The sequence below is a fragment of the Dendrobates tinctorius genome, unplaced genomic scaffold, assembly GCF_039654945.1.
Source record: "Dendrobates tinctorius isolate UK_male_01 unplaced genomic scaffold, ASM3965494v1 ptg000232l, whole genome shotgun sequence".
In the NCBI taxonomy this organism is placed as follows: Eukaryota; Metazoa; Chordata; class Amphibia; order Anura; family Dendrobatidae; genus Dendrobates; species Dendrobates tinctorius.
Window position 1 is genome coordinate 7,084,027 of NW_027361899.1, and position 19,351 is coordinate 7,103,377.

General features: G+C 48.6%; 1 protein-coding gene across 1 annotated transcript; it reads right to left on the bottom strand.

Annotated features, from left to right (window-relative positions):
• Positions 1-3,022: 3,022 nt before the first annotated feature.
• Positions 3,023-17,848, bottom strand: KCNK16 (potassium two pore domain channel subfamily K member 16). The gene is made up of 5 exons (XM_073556293.1): positions 16,634-17,848; positions 11,204-11,318; positions 10,437-10,603; positions 10,191-10,356; positions 3,023-5,174 (listed from the first exon to the last, which is right to left on the bottom strand). Exons 1-5 carry the CDS (start codon positions 16,844-16,846, stop codon positions 4,957-4,959), a joined length of 879 nt encoding a protein of 292 aa, XP_073412394.1. The 5' UTR covers positions 16,847-17,848; the 3' UTR covers positions 3,023-4,956.
• Between the last annotated feature and the right edge of the window lie 1,503 nt (positions 17,849-19,351).

Sequence of the window (19,351 nt, forward strand, 5' to 3'; positions counted from 1 at the left end):
TGTCATTATCCTGTACCCCAAGTGTCAGTGTCATTATCCTCTACCCCGAGTGTCAGTGTCATTATCCTGCACCCCGAGTGTCAGTGTCATTATCCTGCACCCCAAGTGTCAGTGTCATTATCCTTTACCCCAAGTGTCAGTGTCATTATCCTGTACCCCAAGTGCCAGTGTCATTATCATGTACTCCGAGTGTCAGCGTCATTATCCTGAACCCCGAGTGTCACTATTATTAGGTGAGGTGCGGCTGTCTGCTCTTGGGGTACCTGAGTCGTCTGCCTTCACGTCCTTTGGGGGTACCCGAGTCACCTGGTGTCGCCTTTTCTCGGGGTACCTGAGTCGCCTGCCGTCATGTCCTCTCAGAGTACTCGAGTCGCCTTGCTTCGCCTCCTCGCGGGCTACCTGAGTCGTCCGGCTTCACCTCCTCACGGGGTACTTGAATTGCCCGGCGTTGCCTCCTTTTGTGGTACCTGAGTCACCTGATGTTGCCTCCTCTTGGCGTACCTGAGTCGTCCGGCGTCGCATCCTCTCGGGGCACCTGAGTCATCCAGCTTTGCCTCCTCTCGGAGTACCTGAGTCGCCCGGCTTCGCCTCCTCCTGGGAAACCTGAGTTGCCCAGTGTCACCTCCTCTCGTGGTACCTGAGTTGCCTGACGTCGCCTCATCTTGGGGTACATGAATTGCCCAGCGCCGCCTCCTCTTGGGGTACCTAAGTCCCCAGCATCACCTCCTCTCGGGGTACCTGAGTCGCCCAGCTTCACCTCCTCCCGGGGTACCGGAAACGCCCAGTGTTGCCTCCTCTCGGGGTACCTGAGTCGCTCAGTATCACCTCCTCTTGGGGTACCTGAGTCGCCCAGTGTCGCTTCTTCTCGGGGTACCTGAGTTGTCCGGCATTGCCTCCTCTTGGGTTACCTGAGTTGCCCGGCATCACCTCCTCTTGGGTTACCTGAGTAGACCGGCATTGCCTCCTCTTGGTGTACCTGAGTTGCTCAACTTCGCCTCCTCTCGGGTTACCTGAGTCACCTGGTGTCGCCTCCTCTCTGGGTACCTGACTCGCCAGGCTTCGTCTCCTCTCGGGTTACCTGAGTCACCTGGTGTCGCCTCCTCTCTGGGTACCTGAGTCGCCCAGCATTGCCTCTTCTCAGGGTACCTGAGTCGCCCGGCGTTACCTCCTCTCGGGGTACCTCAGTCACCCGGCATTGCCTCCTATCGGGGGGGTAGCTGAGTTGCCCGGCATCACCTCCTCTTGGGTTACCTGAGTAGCCCAGCTTTGCCTCCTCTCGGTGTACCTGAGTCGCCCAGCTTCGCCTACTCTCGGGTTACCTGTGTCATCTGGTGTCACCGCCTCTCTGAGTACCTGAGTCGCCCAGCGTTGCCTCTTCTCAGGGTACCTGAGTCGCCCGGCGTTGCCTCCTCTCGGGGTACCTCAGTCACCCGGTGTTGCCTCCTCTCGGGATACCTGACTTGCCCGGCATCACCTCCTCTCGGGGTACCTGTGTCGCCCGATGTCGCCTCCTCTCGGGGTACCTGACTTGCCCGGCATCACCTCCTCTCAGGGTACCTGTGTTGCCCGATGTCACCTTCTCTCAGGGTACCTGACTTGCCCGGCATCACCTCCTCTCGGGGTACCTGTGTTGCCCTATGTCGCCTCCTCTCGGGGTACCTGAGTCGCCCGGCGTTGCCTCCTTTCCGGGTGCCTGAGTCGCTCGGCGTTGCCTCCTCTCGGGGTACCTGAGTCGCCCGGTGTCGTCTTCTCTCGGGGTACCTGAGTCGCCCCGTGTCATCTTCTCTTGGGGTACCTGAGTCGCCCCGTGTCGTATTCTCTCGGGGTACCTGAGTCGCCCCGTGTCGTCTTCTCTCGGGGTACCTGAGTCTCCCCGTTTCGTCTTCTCTCGGGGTACCTGAGTCTCCCCGTTTCGTCTTCTCTCGGGGTACCTGAGTCTCCCCGTTTAGTCTTCTCTCGGGGTACCTGAGTCGCCCCGTGTCGTCTTCTCCCGGGGTACCTGAGTCGCCCCGTGTCGTCTTCTCTCGGGGTACCTGAGTCGCCCCGTGTCGTCTTCTCTCGGGGTACCTGAGTCGCTCGGTGTTGCCTCCTCTCAGGGTACCTGAGTCGCCCCGTGTCGTCTTCTCTCGGGGTACCTGAGTCACCCCGTGTCGTCTTCTCTCAGGGTACCTGAGTCGCCCCGTGTCGTCTTCACTCGGGGTACCTGAGTCGCCCCATTTCGTCTTCTCTCGGGGTACCTGAGTCGCCCCGTTTCGTCTTCTCTCGGGGTACCTGAGTCGCCCAGTGTCGTCTTCTCTCGGGGTACCTGAGTCGCCTGGCGTCTTCTTCTCTCTGGGTCATCTTATTAATGGTGCGGGGGCGTTGGGTGCAGGAAGTATACTTACAGTGAATATGCTCAGAGACAAATATTGCGCTGCGGACATGATGGATGCAGTAATATTTGCTTCCCTCTTATCTGGCAGCAGATTGCTTTACCTTTCTATTTAGCTGCGGCTGCCTCTGTTTAACCTCTTCCCTCCCGCCCCGCTCAGGTAACAGGTGGCACGAGGTTTATTATAAGAGTTTATTGGTCTCTACAGATCTATAGACAGGGAGCGAGACCCCCGCATCATCACCGCTCTATGGCGGTCTCTTCACAGTCACTCAGATCATATGGTGTTGGTTCTGCGGCTTTCTATGTTGCGTTCGTCACCATTTTCTCTGCTTGTTGTCAGTGAATGGATCTACTCTCCATTCTATGCGAGGGCTGAATGTCTAATACTTCTCACAGCTGAGGGTTTGTTACAGTCCTCTGTGAACTCCTCTGTCCTGAGACCTTGTTACAATGGCTGACAACCCTATGGCATGGGGTCCTGCGCACACAGCAGCGGGGGCGTTACAATGTATCGGTGCAGACGAGCTTGTGCTGCTGATGTTGGGATCACAGAGGATTGTGCATTGATACACTGTAACAAACCCTCAGCTGTGAGTCCCTGAATATAACGAGTGATGGCTTCTCTCGTCTGACAGTAAAGTATCAGCATTTCTGTATCTGTATTATTAGAATTTATTTTTTAGGATTTTATCTAGAATCGGGGGCTTTTATGTCCTCAGCTGGAGCAGCGCCCTCCGGAGGACGGACCTACCCTGAAAGCCGTCATCTGATAAAATCATTGTGGGCTCCGAGGGTCCGCTGATCCCTAATATTGCTGGTTTCTCCCCCTTAGACACATCTCCACCTTCCAGAGCGCCCCATAGGCTCATATTATAGTCACAGATCTACAGGCGCCTCAGGGGCATCATGGGTGGGCGTCACTGTGACCTCTTGTTGAGCGTTCCTCTGATGACGGCGTCCCTTTAAGAGATGATTGCCCAATATCTGGTCTATTAATGTCATTCGGGGCCGCAATCTTTAAGCCCTTAGTCACCATCCACAGCCCAAGAGCGGGAGGCAGAATATGCAGAGGGGTCTTCTGCTCGTCCCATTGGTGTGATGATAGGTGATGTAGTCCGCTGGGGGTGGGCACATGTTCATCCACCATACACAGCGACAAAGACTCCGCATCCATCTGTATGGTGTGATGTCATCGAGTATGGCGCAGTGATGATGTCATCGAGTATGGCGCAGTGATGATGTCATCGAGTATGGCGCAGTGATGATGTCATCGAATATGGCACAGTGATAATGTCATCGAGTATGGCGCAGTGATGATGTCATTGAATATGGTACAGTGATGATGTCATCGAGTATGGCACAGTGATGATGTCATCGAATATGGCACAGTGATGGTGTCATCGAATATGGCGCAGTGATGATGTCATCGAATATGGCACAGTGATGGTGTCATCGAGTATGGCACAGTGATGGTGTCATCAAGTATGGCGCAGTGATGATGTCATCGAATATGGCGCAGTGATGGTGTCATCAAGTATGGCGCAGTGATGATGTCATCGAATATGGCGCAGTGATGGTGTCATCGAGTATGGCGCAGTGATGGTGTCATCGAGTATGGCGCAGTGATGATGTCATTGAATATGGCGCAGTGATGATGTCATCGAGTATGGCGCAGTGATGGTGTCATCGAGTATGGCGCAGTGATGGTGTCATTGAATATGGCGCAGTGATGATGTCATCGAGTATGGCGCAGTGATGGTGTCATCGAGTATGGCGCAGTGATGATGTCATTGAATATGGCGCAGTGATGATGTCATCGAGTATGGCGCAGTGATGGTGTCATCGAGTATGGCGCAGTGATGGTGTCATCGAGTATGGCGCAGTGATGGTGTAGAGTATGGCGCAGTGATGGTGTCATCGAGTATGGCGCAGTGATGGTGTCATCGAGTATGGCGCAGTGATGATGTCATTGAATATGGCGCAGTGATGATGTCATCGAGTATGGCGCAGTGATGGTGTAGACTGTAGAGTATGGCGCAGTGATGGTGTCATCGAGTATGGCGCAGTGATGGTGTCATCGAGTATGGCGCAGTGATGGTGTAGACTGTAGAGTATGGCGCAGTGATGGTGTCATCGAGTATGGCGCAGTGATGGTGTCATCGAGAATGGCGCAGTGATGGTGTCATCGAGTATGGCGCAGTGATGGTGTCATCAAGTATGGCGCAGTGATGGTGTCATCGAGAATGGCGCAGTGATGATGTCATCGAATATGGCGCAGTGATGATGTCATCGAATATGGCGCAGTGATGGTGTCATCGAGTATGGCACAGTGATGATGTCATCGAGTATGGTGCAGTGATGATGTCATCGAGTATGGCGCAGTGACTATGTCTTCAAAAATGGAACAGTGATGAGGTCATCAAATACTGCGCAGTGATGATGTCATTGAAAATGGCGCATTGATGACGTCATGGAATTTGGCGCAGTGATGATGTCATCGCTGGGCAGTCCTTTCCATGCCCCAGGCTGGTTCTGTACGTGGAGATCTGGTCCTGAGCTTCCATATTTGTCCTCAAGAGATCCTAGATCTCGACCCTTCGCTGGGCGCTCCGCTCCTCCGTCTTCTGCACGGCCGCTTCCTCTGCCATGACGTGAGTTTTGTGCATCCTCAGGTGGATCAACTTCTCCACCATCCCCGCTGCCAGATTGAAGACCATGGCGAGCCACGCCAAGCCGAAGATGATCCACAGCGCTGCCAGGCTCCGGTAGATGGAGATGTAGTGCTTGTTGGGATCGGTCCCTGGGAACAGCGGGAAAACGGCATTAATAAAAATATTCATCATCACACAGATTATATCAACACATCGTGCATAAGAAATCATGTCCTGTACTCCAGTCACATCAAAAGCTGCATCTCTAACTGAATAATTTGGGAATAAATACTTATCATGTCCGGTGCTCCAGTCACATCCAAACCTGCATCCATAACACTGATTTGTGGTATAAATCCTTGTTATCATGACTTACACTCCAGTTACATCTAGCAATGATTTGTAGTATGAATACTTTACATTATGTCTTGTTCTCCTCCAGTCACAGCCAAAGCTGCGAGCGGTAACTAGGGACTAGAAAGAACTATAGACAAGCAGGAACTAGGGACGATAGAGAACTAGAGATGAGCGGGAACTTGAACGAGCGGGAACTAGGGACAAGAGAATTAGAGACTAGCTGAAACTAGGAACGGGCGGGAATTAGAGACGAGCGGGAAGTAGGGATGAACGAGAACTAGAGACGAGTGGGAACTACGGACGAACTAGAGACGAGCAGCAACTAGGGATAAGCATCAACTAGGGACGAACAGGAACTAGAGGTGAGCTGGAACTAGGGACAAGGGGAAGGAGGGACGAGCAGGAACTAGGGACGGGCAAGAACTAGGGACGAGAGGGAAGTAGGGACGAATGAGAACTAGAGACAGGTGGGAACTAGGGACAAGCGGGAACTAGAGACGGGTGGGAACTAGGGACAAGCGGGAACTAGGGACGAGCAGGAAATAGGGACGAACGGGAATTGGGGACGAGCGGGAACTAGGGACTAGAGAGAACTGGAGACGAGCGGGAACTAGGGACGATAGAGAGCTAGAGACGAGTGGAAAACTAGGGACGAGTGGGAACTAGGGACAAATTGAAAGTAGAGACAAGTGGGAACTAGGGACGAGAGAGAACTAAAGACAAGAGGGAACAAGGGACAAGGGGGGACTAGGGACGAGTGGGAATTAGGGACAAGTGGGAACTAGGGATGAACGAGAACTAGAGACAAGTGGAAACTAGGGACAAGCGGGAACTAGGGACGAGTTGGAAATAGAGACAAGCGGGAACTAGAGACGAGTGGGAACTAGGGATGAACGGGAAAGAGAGACGAGCGGCAACTAGGGACAAGCGGGAACTAGAGACGAGTGGGAACTAGGGATGAACGGGAAAGAGAGACGAGCGGCAACTAGGGACAAGCGGGAACTAGGGACGAGTGGGAACTAGGGATGAACGGGAAAGAGAGACGAGCGGCAACTAGGGAGAAGCGGGAACTAGGGACGAGAGGGAACGAAACTAGAGGAAACCAGTAACCGGGGACGAGTGTTACCGTGGAAGTTCAGGTTCTTCGGGTTTAGTTCAAAATTCAGTCCAGGTACCAGAACTGTATTCGAACCCCATAAAAATCAACGGGGAGCCGAACTCTGGAGCTGGAAAATCTCTCTCACTCCCTTGATATCTGGTATGAACCCTGATCTTTGCAGTTCATGCAGGGAGCCTCCAAGAAATCAAGACAGTCCACATCAAAGTGAGATATCTGTATTTATGACGGATACAGCACCAAGATACAACTCGTCACAGGGGACAAATCATTTATTCAACTATGGAGAGAATCCTATAGCAATTTAATATCTCCTAATAATTCATCCTTAAAATGAAGCGCAGGCGCAACATGAAAACACGCGCCTGAATCCATGACAGCAATGCTAATATCCAAGAAGTATCATTTCTCCTTGCGGAGAATGACATGCTAAGCATGTCGAGGTGAGGAGACTTAAAGCCGCAATGCTCCTCTGGGAAATATGCTAATAATGCAAATTGTCTCTTCAGAGAGGAAGAGGACTAGAACTCTAGTGCCACCTATTGGAGGTAGCAATCCTAAAAGTCAATATTGACCCTTTAAGGAGCCTAGTTACATGACTTAGGATAAAAGCCTCACCTTGACATGCTTAGCATGTCATTCTCCGCAAGGAGAAATGATACTTCTTGGATATCGGTCAGACGCCTCTCTCACAGCCAAACCAGATCTCCCACTTTGCACTGATGAGGGGCAGTACCCCGAAACACAGTGTCTGCAAATGGAGATTCTGGCTTGGCTTTTATCCTAAGTCATGTAACAAGGCTCGTTAAAGGGTCAACATTGACTTTTAGGATTGCTACCTCCAATAGGTGGCACTAGAGTTCTAGTCCTCTTCCTCTCTGAAGAGATAATTTGCATAATTAGCAATGCTAATAACACAGATGACTCCAGTGAAGTCACAAGTGAACAAAGGCGGAGAGAAGGACATCTCCTGGTATAAATGGTGGAAAATATCCTACAATGTGAGGTCAGTCTCACAGCAGCCGTTAGTTACAAGACTGTAAGTTATAGAAAGAGACAGAATTACATGCAATGGAATACATACAGTGTAAAAGTTTTGGCGCCCCTGGTCAAAATTACTGTTATTGTGAACAGTTAACCAAGCTGAAATTGAAATGATCTCTAAATGGCCTAAAATTAAGGGTGTCTGCTTTCTTTTGGGGCATCTGTTTTTTTTAGGGGTATCTGCTTTTTTAGGGGCATCTGCCTTCTTTCAAGGGTGTCTACTTTCTTTTGGGAATGTTTGTCTTCTTTTGGGGGCACCTGATTCCTTTAAGGGTGTCTGCTTACTTTAGGGGTGTCTGCTTTTTTTAGGGGTGTCTGCTTTCTTTTAGGGGAGTCTGCTTTGTTTAGGGGCGTCTGCTTTCTTTAGGGGTGTCTGATTTCTTTTAGGAGCGTCTCCTTTCTTTAGGGGCGTCTGCTTTCTTTAGGGGTGTCTGCTTTCTTTTAGGGGCGTCTGCTTTCTTTAGGGGTGTCTGCTTTCTTTAGGGGCGTCTGCTTTCTTTTAGGGGCGTCTGCTTTGTTTAGGGGTGTCTGCTTTCTTTATGGTCATCTGCTTTGTTTAGGCGCGTCTGCTTTCTTTAGGGGTGTCTGCTCTCTTTAGGTGTGTCTGCTTTCTTTTAGGAGCATCTTTTTTCTTTTAGGAGTGTCTGCTTTCTTTAGGGGTGTCTGCTTTCTTTTAGGAGTGTCTTTTTTCTTTTAGGGGAGTCTGCTTTGTTTAGGGGCATCTGCTTTCTTTAGGGGTGTCTGCTTTCTTTAGGGGTGTCTGCTCTCTTTAGGTGTGTCTGCTTTCTTTTAGGAGCATCTTTTTTCTTTTAGGAGTGTCTCCTTTCTTTAGGAGCGTCTCCTTTCTTTAGGGGCGTCTGCTTTCTTTAGGGGTGTCTGATTTCTTTTAGGAGCGTCTCCTTTCTTTAGGGGGCGTCTGCTTTCTTTAGGGGTGTCTGCTTTCTTTTAGGGGCGTCTGCTTTCTTTAGGGGTGTCTGCTTTCTTTAGGGGCGTCTGCTTTGTTTAGGGGTGTCTGCTTTCTTTATGGTCATCTGCTTTGTTTAGGCGCGTCTGCTTTCTTTAGGGGTGTCTGCTCTCTTTAGGTGTGTCTGCTTTCTTTTAGGAGCATCTTTTTTCTTTTAGGAGTGTCTGCTTTCTTTAGGGGTGTCTGCTTTCTTTTAGGAGTGTCTTTTTTCTTTTAGGGGAGTCTGCTTTGTTTAGGGGCATCTGCTTTCTTTAGGGGTGTCTGCTTTCTTTAGGGGTGTCTGCTTTCTTTTAGGAGCGTCTCTTTTTTTAGGAGTGTCTGCTTTCTTTAGGGGCGTCTGCTTTGTTTAGGGGTCTCTGCTTTCTTTAGGGGTGTCTGCTTTGTTTAGGCGCGTCTGCTTTCTTTAGGGGTGTCTGCTCTCTTTAGGTATGTCTGCTTTCTTTTAGGAGCGTCTGCTTTCTTTTAGGGGTGCCTGCTTTCTTTAGGTGTGTCTGCTTTCTTTAGGGGTGCCTGCTTTCTTTAGGGGTGCCTGCTTTCTTTAGGGGTGTCTGCTTTCTTTTTGGGGATGCCTGCTCTCTTTATGGGCGTCTGCTTTGTTTAGGAGTGTTTGCTTTCTTTTAGGAGTGTCTTCTTTCTTTAGGGGTGTCTGCTTTCTTTAGGGGTGCCTGCTTTCTTTTGGGGGTGTCTGCTTTCTTTAGGGGTGTCTGCTTTCTTTTGGGGGTGTCTGCTTTTTTTAGGGGTGTCTGCTTTCTTTTAGGAGTGTCTTCTTTCTTTTAGGGGTGTCTGCTTTCTTTAGGGGTGCCTGCTTTCTTTAGGTGTGTCTTCTTTCTTTTAGGGGTGTCTGCTTTCTTTAGGGGTGCATGCTTTCTTTAGGGGTGCCTGCTTTCTTTAGGGGTGTCTCCTTTCTTTAGGTATGTCTGCTTTCTTTAGGGGTGTCTGCTTTCTTTTGGGGGTGTCTACTTTCTTTTAGGAGTGTCTTCTTTCTTTTAGGGGTGTCTGCTTTCTTTAGGGGGTGCCTGCTTTCTTTAGGGGTCTCTGCTTTCTTTAGGGGTCTCTGCTTTCTTTAGGGGTGTCTGCTTTCTTTAGGGGGGCCTGCTTTCTTTATGGTCGCCTGCTTTGTTTAGGGGTGCCTGCTTTCTTTAGGGGTCTCTGCTTTCTTTAGGGGTGCCTGCTTTCTTTTAGGGGTGCCCGCTTCCCTTGATGAAGGGTTTGCTGTATCCGTCCTGCTTTATTCTATTTGCTTTTTTTTTTTTACATCGCCCATAATGGATATCCAGCAGCACACTTATGGAGAGCAGAAGTCTTTTTGTTTGCGGCATATCACACCACGTCACTGCGGTATCGGTAATGTATACGGTACTATCAGTAATGCAGCCTGGATACTTCTCACATAACTATAAATGTGGCTATAAATCAGATACAGAATCATTGAAAAAGAGCGATCCACAACTGATCTATAGAGATGAATGAATTCTCTAAGGATCTTTATTACTTGTATCGAATATCACCAAAAGCTAATCACAAGCGGAGCGCTCCGGAAAAGAAAAGTAAGACGTCCCCTGAAAATAAGCCATCATTGGGAGCAAATAACAATATTAGAGGCCGTGCTATTTTCGGGGAGGCACGGTACTGGCCTTGGTGTAGTTCTCAGTGAATCCGCCCCGGGAACGTTCAGATATTTACCCAACACATAATCTCCGAATCCGATGGTGCTGAGCGTGATGAAGGCGAAGTAGAAGCCCTCGCCGTAGCTCCAGCCCTCCACGTAGCTGAAGATCATGGGGGGGAAGACGAGGAAGAGCAGCGAGCCGGTGGTGAGGAACAGGCCGACGATCATCACCTTCATCACCTGCGGGGCAGAAACATGTGGTCACTATGGCCCCCGGTGGGCTGCGATCCCCATAGAGCGCTGTACACACGGGCAGTTACCCCCGAGCCGTCCGGATCCTGCGTGCACCTGCCCAGGGCGATGACATGGGCGTTCAAGCCTTTACCAATCTGGTTGAGAAACGCCACATTAAGGGGGATACCAAAGAGCGCGTAGAAGACACAGAACACCTGACCGGCCACCGTGCTCGGGTACAAGTTACCGTAACCTGGAGGGAAACAGGGCCAGGTAATTAATGGCTCAATGAGAACAACTTTCCTCTCCTTTATTAATAGGTCTATTAACTTCTCTTATTGTCGCAATTTATCCCAATTATCATAATGCAAATGTTCTCTGGAAACCACCAACAAGCAGGTTGGCTGCTGACAGATCTTATTATTGCTTTGTTTCATTCCTATTATAGCTTGTTGGTTATTTATGGGTTAAATAACCAATCAGGGCCAAGGCTTAATAAAGATCCATGAGAATCTGCCTGCTGATGGTTTCCACCGAGTAATGTCATCGTCAAACAACACCGGCAAGTCCTATAGATCCCTGAGTCACACAAATGGTTAAAAAAAATTACAATTTACCAAAAACACAGTGTGACAACCTTTACGGAGACGGGTGCAGACACCGGACATTTCCAGTCCTCGTGGCGGCAGAATTGATACCCACTTTGGGACTTTTATGTAGTTTTGGAGACATGTTGCCCCCACAGTGACCCCTGTGGTGCATTTTGGGTAAACGGAGCTTATGGCTACATTTATTGTGTTCCTGCCCTTTAAATGACTACCAGGGAGGAACCATCAGTAACCGGCGGAGTTACCTATTGTAGTGATGACAGTCCCAGCAAAGAAGAAGGAATTGCTGAAGTCCCAGTTGCTGGGGTTGGTGGCGTTCCCTTTGGGGTTCAGCCCCTTGTCCCAGGCTTCCATGATGATCTGTAAATGGGAAGAGAGAAGTCACAGCTGGAGAGCCGTCCCTTTAAATAATGCAGGAATCAACTAGATCTGGATGAGCAACTGGATCGCAGTGGGCTTCATAGCCGGGGTGAATGACCTGTGGACGGAAGGCTGCGCAGCCCCCTGAACAGGACCACCACTGCATCATCACATGAGGTTATGTTTGTAGATTAGATGGTCAGCGCTGATGACCCTACGTACATATAATATGGTGGGCTGTACTTGGGGGGCTCCATATCCCACCGTCGCCACTTTACCCTCGTCCGGTGCCATTGCTCCCAGTGCTACTCTCAGCAGGTCGTGTCCTCCATCTCTCCCTCAGGACCATCATTTTTGGACTCTCCACTTTCTCGGCATTTCAGACTTTGGTGGTCTCACCGTGCGCTTACTAGATACATTGTGGCTCAGTATTATCTCTGGTGGTCTTAAGTGACGAAGGGGTTAATAATATCACTACATATCTACCACCCCTGGAGGGCTACGGTTCCCTGCATGGTTCAGCGGGGCGCACCGTGTTGGTCTTGGGCAGCTCGGTGAGTCAATGTGGTCATCCGGCTTTATTTAGAGAGCTGCAGACTTCTAGTAGTCGCAGGTCAGTTTTTCTTCTGGGAAACATCCCTTATAGGTAATAAGTGCAATCGCTCGGTTAACAATTACTTAGGAAGCCTGTCAAACTCATAACAATGGGTCCCTAAATCCCCCCAGGTCGCCCTCTGAGCAGCTCTTGATTTCGGGGTGTTGTGCTCGGGCCCATTGTGTTTATTCCGGTCTGAAATCTTATTTGCCTTTGATGTTTACAGGTTCGTTGCCACCTCAGTCCCTGCTGGCGCCCGGCCGGCCCTGCTGGCACCCATTATTAATGTTATCTCAATGACCTTTGTGAAGATCCTGCAGGGAAAAGTCTCATAAAGGGGCCGAGACGCCGCAAACACGAAGAGGGTTCAATCTATCAGACTCTCTTTTATTATAAAGTATGACAACACGACTGCCACAAAGCATCACAGGCATCAGAAGATGGCGGCCTGTCGAGGGGGAAGAGACAGCGATGGAAGAAGGGTCAGCAGAAGAGGGAACGCATATGACGATACAGCGACGCGAGACGCAACGTGAGACTGTCCGGACGAGAATGTTCCACATGAAATTGTCCATGGCGGGAACATCCGGGAGACAATCAGGGTGCAAGTGTTCATGTGAGAATGTTCTGTGTGAGAATGATGTGTGTGGGAGGTCATAGGGAAAAGATGTATGAGAATGCTCTATGTGAGAATGTCCGAGTAACAATGCTCTGTGTGAGAATGTCCGAGTAACAATGCTCTGTGTGAGAATGTCCGAGTATCAATGCTCTGTGTGAGAATGTCCGAGTAACAATGCTCTGTGTGAGAATGTCCGAGTGACAATGCTCGGTGTGAGAATGTCCGAGTGACAATGCTCGGTGTGAGAATGTCCGAGTAACAATGCTCTGTGTGAGAATGTCCGAGTGACAATGCTCGGTGTGAGAATGTCCGAGTGACAATGCTCTGTGTGATAATGTCCGAGTGACAGTGCCCTGTGTGATAATGTCCGAGTAACAGTGCCCTGTGTGATAATGTCCGAGTAACAGTGCTCTGTGTGATAATGTCCGAGTAACAGTGCTCTGTGTGAGAATGTCCGAGTAACAATGCTCTGTGTGATAATGTACGAGTAACAATGCTCTGTGTGATAATGTCCGAGTATCAATGCTCTGTGTGAGAATGTCCGAGTATCAATGCTCTGTGTGAGAATGTCCGAGTAACAATGCTCTGTGTGAGAATGTCCGAGTAACAATGCTCTGTGTGATAATGTCCGAGTAACAATGCTCTGTGTGATAATGTCCGAGTAACAATGCTGTGTGAGAATGTCCGAGTAACAATGCTCTGTGTGAGAATGTCCGAGTAACAATGCTCTGTGTGAGAATGTCCGAGTAACAATGCTCTCTGTGAGAATGTCCGAGTAACAATGCTCTGTGTGATAATGTCCGAGTAACAATGCTCTGTGTGATAATGTCCGAGTAACAATGCTGTGTGAGAATGTCCGAGTAACAATGCTCTGTGTGAGAATGTCCGAGTAACAATGCTCTGTGTGAGAATGTCCGAGGAAACAATGCTCTGTGTGATAATATCCGAGTAACAATGCCCTGTGTGAGAATGTCCGAGTAACAATGCTCTGTGTGAGAATGTCCGAGTATCAATGCTCTGCGTGAGAATGTCCGAGTAACAATGCTCTGCGTGATAATATCCGAGTAACAATGCTCTGTGTGATAATGTCCGAGTAACAATGCTCTGTGTGAGAATGTCAGAGTAACAATGCTCTGTGTGAGAATGTCAGAGTAACAATGCTCTGTGTGAGAATGTCCGAGTAACAATGCTCTGTGTGAGAATGTCCGAGTAACAATGCTCTGTGTGAGAATGTCCGAGTAACAATGCTCTGTGTGAGAATGTCCGAGTAACAATGCTCTGTGTGAGAATGTCCGAGGAAACAATGCTCTGTGTGATAATATCCGAGTAACAATGCCCTGTGTGAGAATGTCCGAGTAACAATGCTCTGTGTGAGAATGTCCGAGTATCAATGCTCTGCGTGAGAATGTCCGAGTAACAATGCTCTGCGTGATAATATCCGAGTAACAATGCTCTGTGTGATAATGTCCGAGTAACAATGCTCTGTGTGATAATGTCCGAGTAACAATGCTCTGTGTGAGAATGTCAGAGTAACAATGCTCTGTGTGAGAATGTCCGAGTAACAATGCTCTGTGTGAGAATGTCCGAGTAACAATGCTCTGTGTGAGAATGTCCGAGTGACAATGCTCTGTGTGATAATGTCCGAGTGACAATGCTCTGTGTGAGAGTGTCCGAGTAACAATGCTCTGTGTGAGAATGTCCGAGTAACAATGCTCTGTGTGATAATATCCGAGTAACAATGCTCTGTGTGAGAATGTCGGAGTAACAATGCTCTGTGTGAGAATGTCGGAGTAACAATGCTCTGTGTGAGAATGTCCGAGTAACAATGCTCTGTGTGAGAATGTCCGAGTAACAATGCTCTGTGTGAGAATGTCCGAGTAACAATGCTCTGTGTGAGAATGTCCGAGTAACAATGCTCTGTGTGAGAATGTCCGAGTAACCATGCTCTGTGTGAGAATGTCCGAGTAACAATGCTCTGTGTGAGAATGTCCGAGTAACCATGCTCTGTGTGATAATGTCGGAGTAACAATGCTCTGTGTGAGAATGTCGGAGTAACAATGCTCTGTGTGATAATGTCTAGGTAAATGGATATGAGAGCGAACACTGACATCTGAGTGAGAATATGTGAGACTGAGTGGGAATGTTCTGAGAGTGTGCGGGCGAGGATGACGGGGTTAGTGTGTCCAGGTAAGAAGATTCGGTGTGATAATCTGCAGACTGTGAAAGTTTTGCAGGAAACAGAGTTTTGATAAAAATATAACTTATGAAAGGTTCAAGGGGAGCAAGAAATTAAAGGGGGTGGATAATCGCAGCCTACAGGGGGTGATACATATATGATAGATGGGGTCTCATCCATTATGGAAATAGCGGTGTTTTAGTCCCAAGTCTAAACAGAGCGGTGGTCCCGTATGAGCACCACCACGCCACTCATGATCCGTGGGATTGATGGAGATATTACAGTGCAGCGCTCTGCTGTCTCCCTCAGTCCCCAGTGACATTGTTGCTCCTCACCAGTTGTGGAATCAAGGACAGATACATTTGGCCGTGGTAGAATAAGCCTGTTGTATAACAGAATCTTGTCTGTATGGAGCTTGTGCACAAGGCACAGGCATGGGGGGCAGATAAAGTCCTTCCCCAGCTGTTTCCAAGAAGGTTTCACCCATTGGACTGCAGATAGTGAGAGGAGAAGTATCACTTTCATGAAGCTCCAGACTCATCTTCTGCTTCTGTAACTTCTAGATGCAGCTTAGACATTTCACTATATAGTACAGCGCCACCGTGTGTGCAAAAGCACACCAAAGCACCTCCCACATGCCATGTAGAGGACACAGCATGTGAAAGAAGGTACACTGATCACATGAGACCAAAGTAGAACTTTTGGGGCTAATTGAAAAATGCTATGTGTGGCGGAAAACTAACACATCACCTTGAAAACACCATCCCCACTGTCACGCATGGTGGTGGCAGCATCATGCTGTGGGGAGGCTTTTCTTCAGCAGAGGCATGCAGCTTGTAAAAGTTGATGGGAAGATGGATGGAGCTAAATAAGGGGCAATCCTGGAGGAAAACCTGTTAGAGGCTGCAGAAGACTTGAGACTGGGGAGTAGGTTCACCTTCCAGCAGGACAATGACCTTAAACATCCTGCCAAAGCTACAATGGAGGGTTTTGATCAGAGGATATTCATGTGTGTGAGCAACCAGTCACAATCCAAACCTAAACACCATTGAGAATCTGTGACAAGACGTGAAAATTGCTGATCACAGACGTCTCTATCCAATGTGACTGAGATAAAGCTATTTTGCTAAGAAGCTGCAAAAATTTCAGCTTCTAGATGTGCAAAGCTGGAGAGACAGACCCCAAAAGACTGCAGCAGGAATTTCAGCGAAAGGTGGTCCTGCAAAGTATTGGCTCATGGGGGCTGAATACAAATACGCTTCACAATTTTGAGGTTTATATTTTGAAGATATTTAGAAGACCTCGTATTATTTCCTTTACTCTTCACAAATACTTGCTACTTAGTGTTAGTGAATCGCATGAAATCCCAATAAATAGATTTAAGCTTGTGGGTGTAACGTGGAAAAGTTCACAGGGTAAAGTTCACAGGGTATGAATACTAGTTCAAGTCACTGTAGCTGTTCATTGCCTTCTGTGACTTTTTACATGAACTTAATTCATGGCAGGAGGGGGGGGGGGAATCTAATAAATATTTAATATAATGGTGTGCGGAACTATTGGCACCCATTACTAAGACTCGCCCGGATCAAAACAAAGCTTGAAGAAAACCTGCTGCTGTCTGCGAGAGAACAGACACTTGGAAGATTTTGTTTCCAGCAGGACAATTACCTCCAATGTAAAACCAAAACTTAGTCCACCAAAGTTTAAGGTCCTGAAGCAGCCAAATCATTGTCTGGTCCTCAATCCAACCGAGAATTTACGGCTGGAATTTACAATACTGTTCTCCCTGCAACCTGATCCGAGAATGGGAAGAACTTCTGTGCCCTGATGTATAGAGCTGATAAAGGCCTATCTACAAAGAAAGATGGACCGAGCGGTCAGTCGTAGAACATTCACAGACCATGCTGCTGCTGTAGTCATCATACCTGTACGAATTGTTCAATGGCTTCAGCATCTAGGCAGCTGTAGTTCTGGAGGAACCCCAACTTGGCAAGCTGGAACTTGTCTCTGGAGTTGGCCTCGGACGGTTTCTCCAGCTGCTGGAACATCATAGCTCCCATAAACAGGTACATGAAATATCCCAAGGACAAGGCGACCGCCAGCATGGTCTGCCGGCTGCACCAAAAGAGCTGGGCCATGGCTGCAGACTATTCACCACCACCAGTAGAGTAGATCATAAGCTAGAGAACCATCCTTCAAGGGATCTCCTCAGAAATGAAGACAATTCCTCATCTGAGCATGAAGAGAAGTCCTGGAGATTATCCGCTACCTCCTCATCCCAGGGTTCCTCTTTAAAAGTTGTCGTGAAACCCAAAAACCTCCTTCGAGATGTTCTCGAAGGTCTCGCCATGAAAAGTTGGGACCATGTCTAGTGTCGGCTACCCCCGAAGATGCACCAGATGCAGGCCGGTGTCCTCTTCTGTTTGCCTAGATTCACAAGTGTCCTGCTGATAATGGGGAGAATCATCTGCCCAAGGAGATAACAGACCTCCTACAGCACCACTCAGCTGATCGCCAGGAAGGAACCTGGTTAATTTTTAGCTACTAAAAGTCATGGCATATAGATCATCGTAGGTAAGGGTTGTCACTGGGAGTAAGTAATGCACATTCAATAGATAAAGGGGGGAGCATACACGCTCAGGCGACATTTTGGTTTCTGAATATAACTATTTCTGTGTGAGTGTAAGACATGTCTGTTTGGCCAGAATTAAGGAGTAGAGTTGGCACTGAAGATAACAAAAACTTGTATGGAATAAGTATATTTCTTAACAGCACTCCATATGGTCAGGAGGGGAATTGCAAACTTAAATTCATTGTTTTTAACGCAACTATTAATAATTACAATTCAAAGATTTTCAGAGCCAACTCTAAACAAAGCTCCCATTAGAATGATTAAGATTTTGTTATGATTTTTGTTTTGTCCTGGATCTGTCACTGGAGAATGCAAATATATACGTTTTGCACATAGGTATAAGAGTCGGTGAAATCCACAGCTAGAAGGAAGCCATTGTTATCATATTAATTCTGGAAAAGCAAATACCTTGGCAAAATATGAGAGGCTGAACATTAATGCAATGCAGCCTTGGTTTTCCCAGCATAAACTAAAGCCACCACTTTTATCTGGCCTATTACCGCAGTCCATCAGCCTGTATGTAAGTCACCAGCATGGCGCAAAAAATACCTTCTAGAAGTCTCCTGCACCATATGCTAATCAGCACAGTCTGGTCCGATGGGCGTCGGTGGTCTGCGCCTTCTCTATTGGCAGAATTGATGTCCTACATCATCCACAAATCCCTGTGAATCTTGCACATGCGCAGTTGAAGCATTTGCACACTTATTAGGGCAGAGCAAAGTACAATAATGCACATATCTGTGCAGGAACACAGAGTAATGTAGAAGGCAGAAGACATGTCTAGGAGGAGGAGCACAGCGTAATGTAGAAGGCAGAAGACATGTCTAGGAGGAGGAGGAGCACAGAGTAATGTAGAAGGCAGAAGACATGTCTAGGAGGAGGAGCACAGCGTAATGTAGAAGGCAGAAGACATGTCCAGGAGGAGGAGCACAGCGTAATGTAGAAGGCAGAGGCCAGGTCTAGGAGGAGCACAGAGTAATGTAGAAGGCAGAGGCCAGGTCTAGGAGGAGCACAGCGTAATGTAGAAGGCAGAGGCCAGGTCTAGGAGGAGCACAGAGTAATGTAGAAGGCAGAGGCCAGGTCTAGGAGGAGCACAGAGTAATGTAGAAGGCAGAGGCCAGGTCTAGGAGGAGCACAGAGTAATGTAGAAGGCAGAGGACAGGTCTAGGAGGAGCACAGCGTAATGTAGAAGGCAGAGGCCAGGTCTAGGAGGAGGAGGAGCACAGAGTAATGTAGAAGGCAGAGGACAGGTCTAGGAGGAGCACAGAGTAATGTAGAAGGCAGAGGCCAGGTCTAGGAGGAGCACAGCGTAATGTAGAAGGCAGAGGCCAGGTCTAGGAGGAGCACAGAGTAATGTAGAAGGCAGAGGCCAGGTCTAGGAGGAGCACAGAGTAATGTAGAAGGCAGAGGCCAGGTCTAGGAGGAACACAGCGTAATGTAGAAGGCAGAGGCCAGGTCTAGGAGGAGGAGCACAGAGTAATGTAGAAGGCAGAGGCCAGGTCTAGGAGGAGCACAGAGTAATGTAGAAGGCAGAGGCCAGGTCTAGGAGGAGCACAGAGTAATGTAGAAGGCAGAGGCCAGGTCTAGGAGGAGCACAGAGTAATGTAGAAGGCAGAGGCCAGGTCTAGGAGGAGAAACACAGAGTAATGCAGAAGGCAGGTCTAGGAAAAGAAGCACTGAGTAATGTAGAAAGCACAAGACATGTCTAGGAGGAGGACAGAGTAATGTAGAAGGTAGAAGACAGGTCTAGGAGGAGGACAGAGTAATGTAGAAGGTAGAGGACAGGTCTAGGAGGAGGAGCACAGAGTAATGTAGAAAGCAGAGGACAGGTCTAGGAGGAGGATGGCAGAGTAATGTAGAAGGCAGAGGACAGGTCTACAAGGAGGAGCACAGAGTAATGTAGAAGGCAGAGGCCAGGTCTAGGAGGAGCACAGCGTAATGTAGAAGGCAGAGGCCAGGTCTAGGAGGAGCACAGAGTAATGTAGAAGGCAGAGGCCAGGTCTAGGAGGAG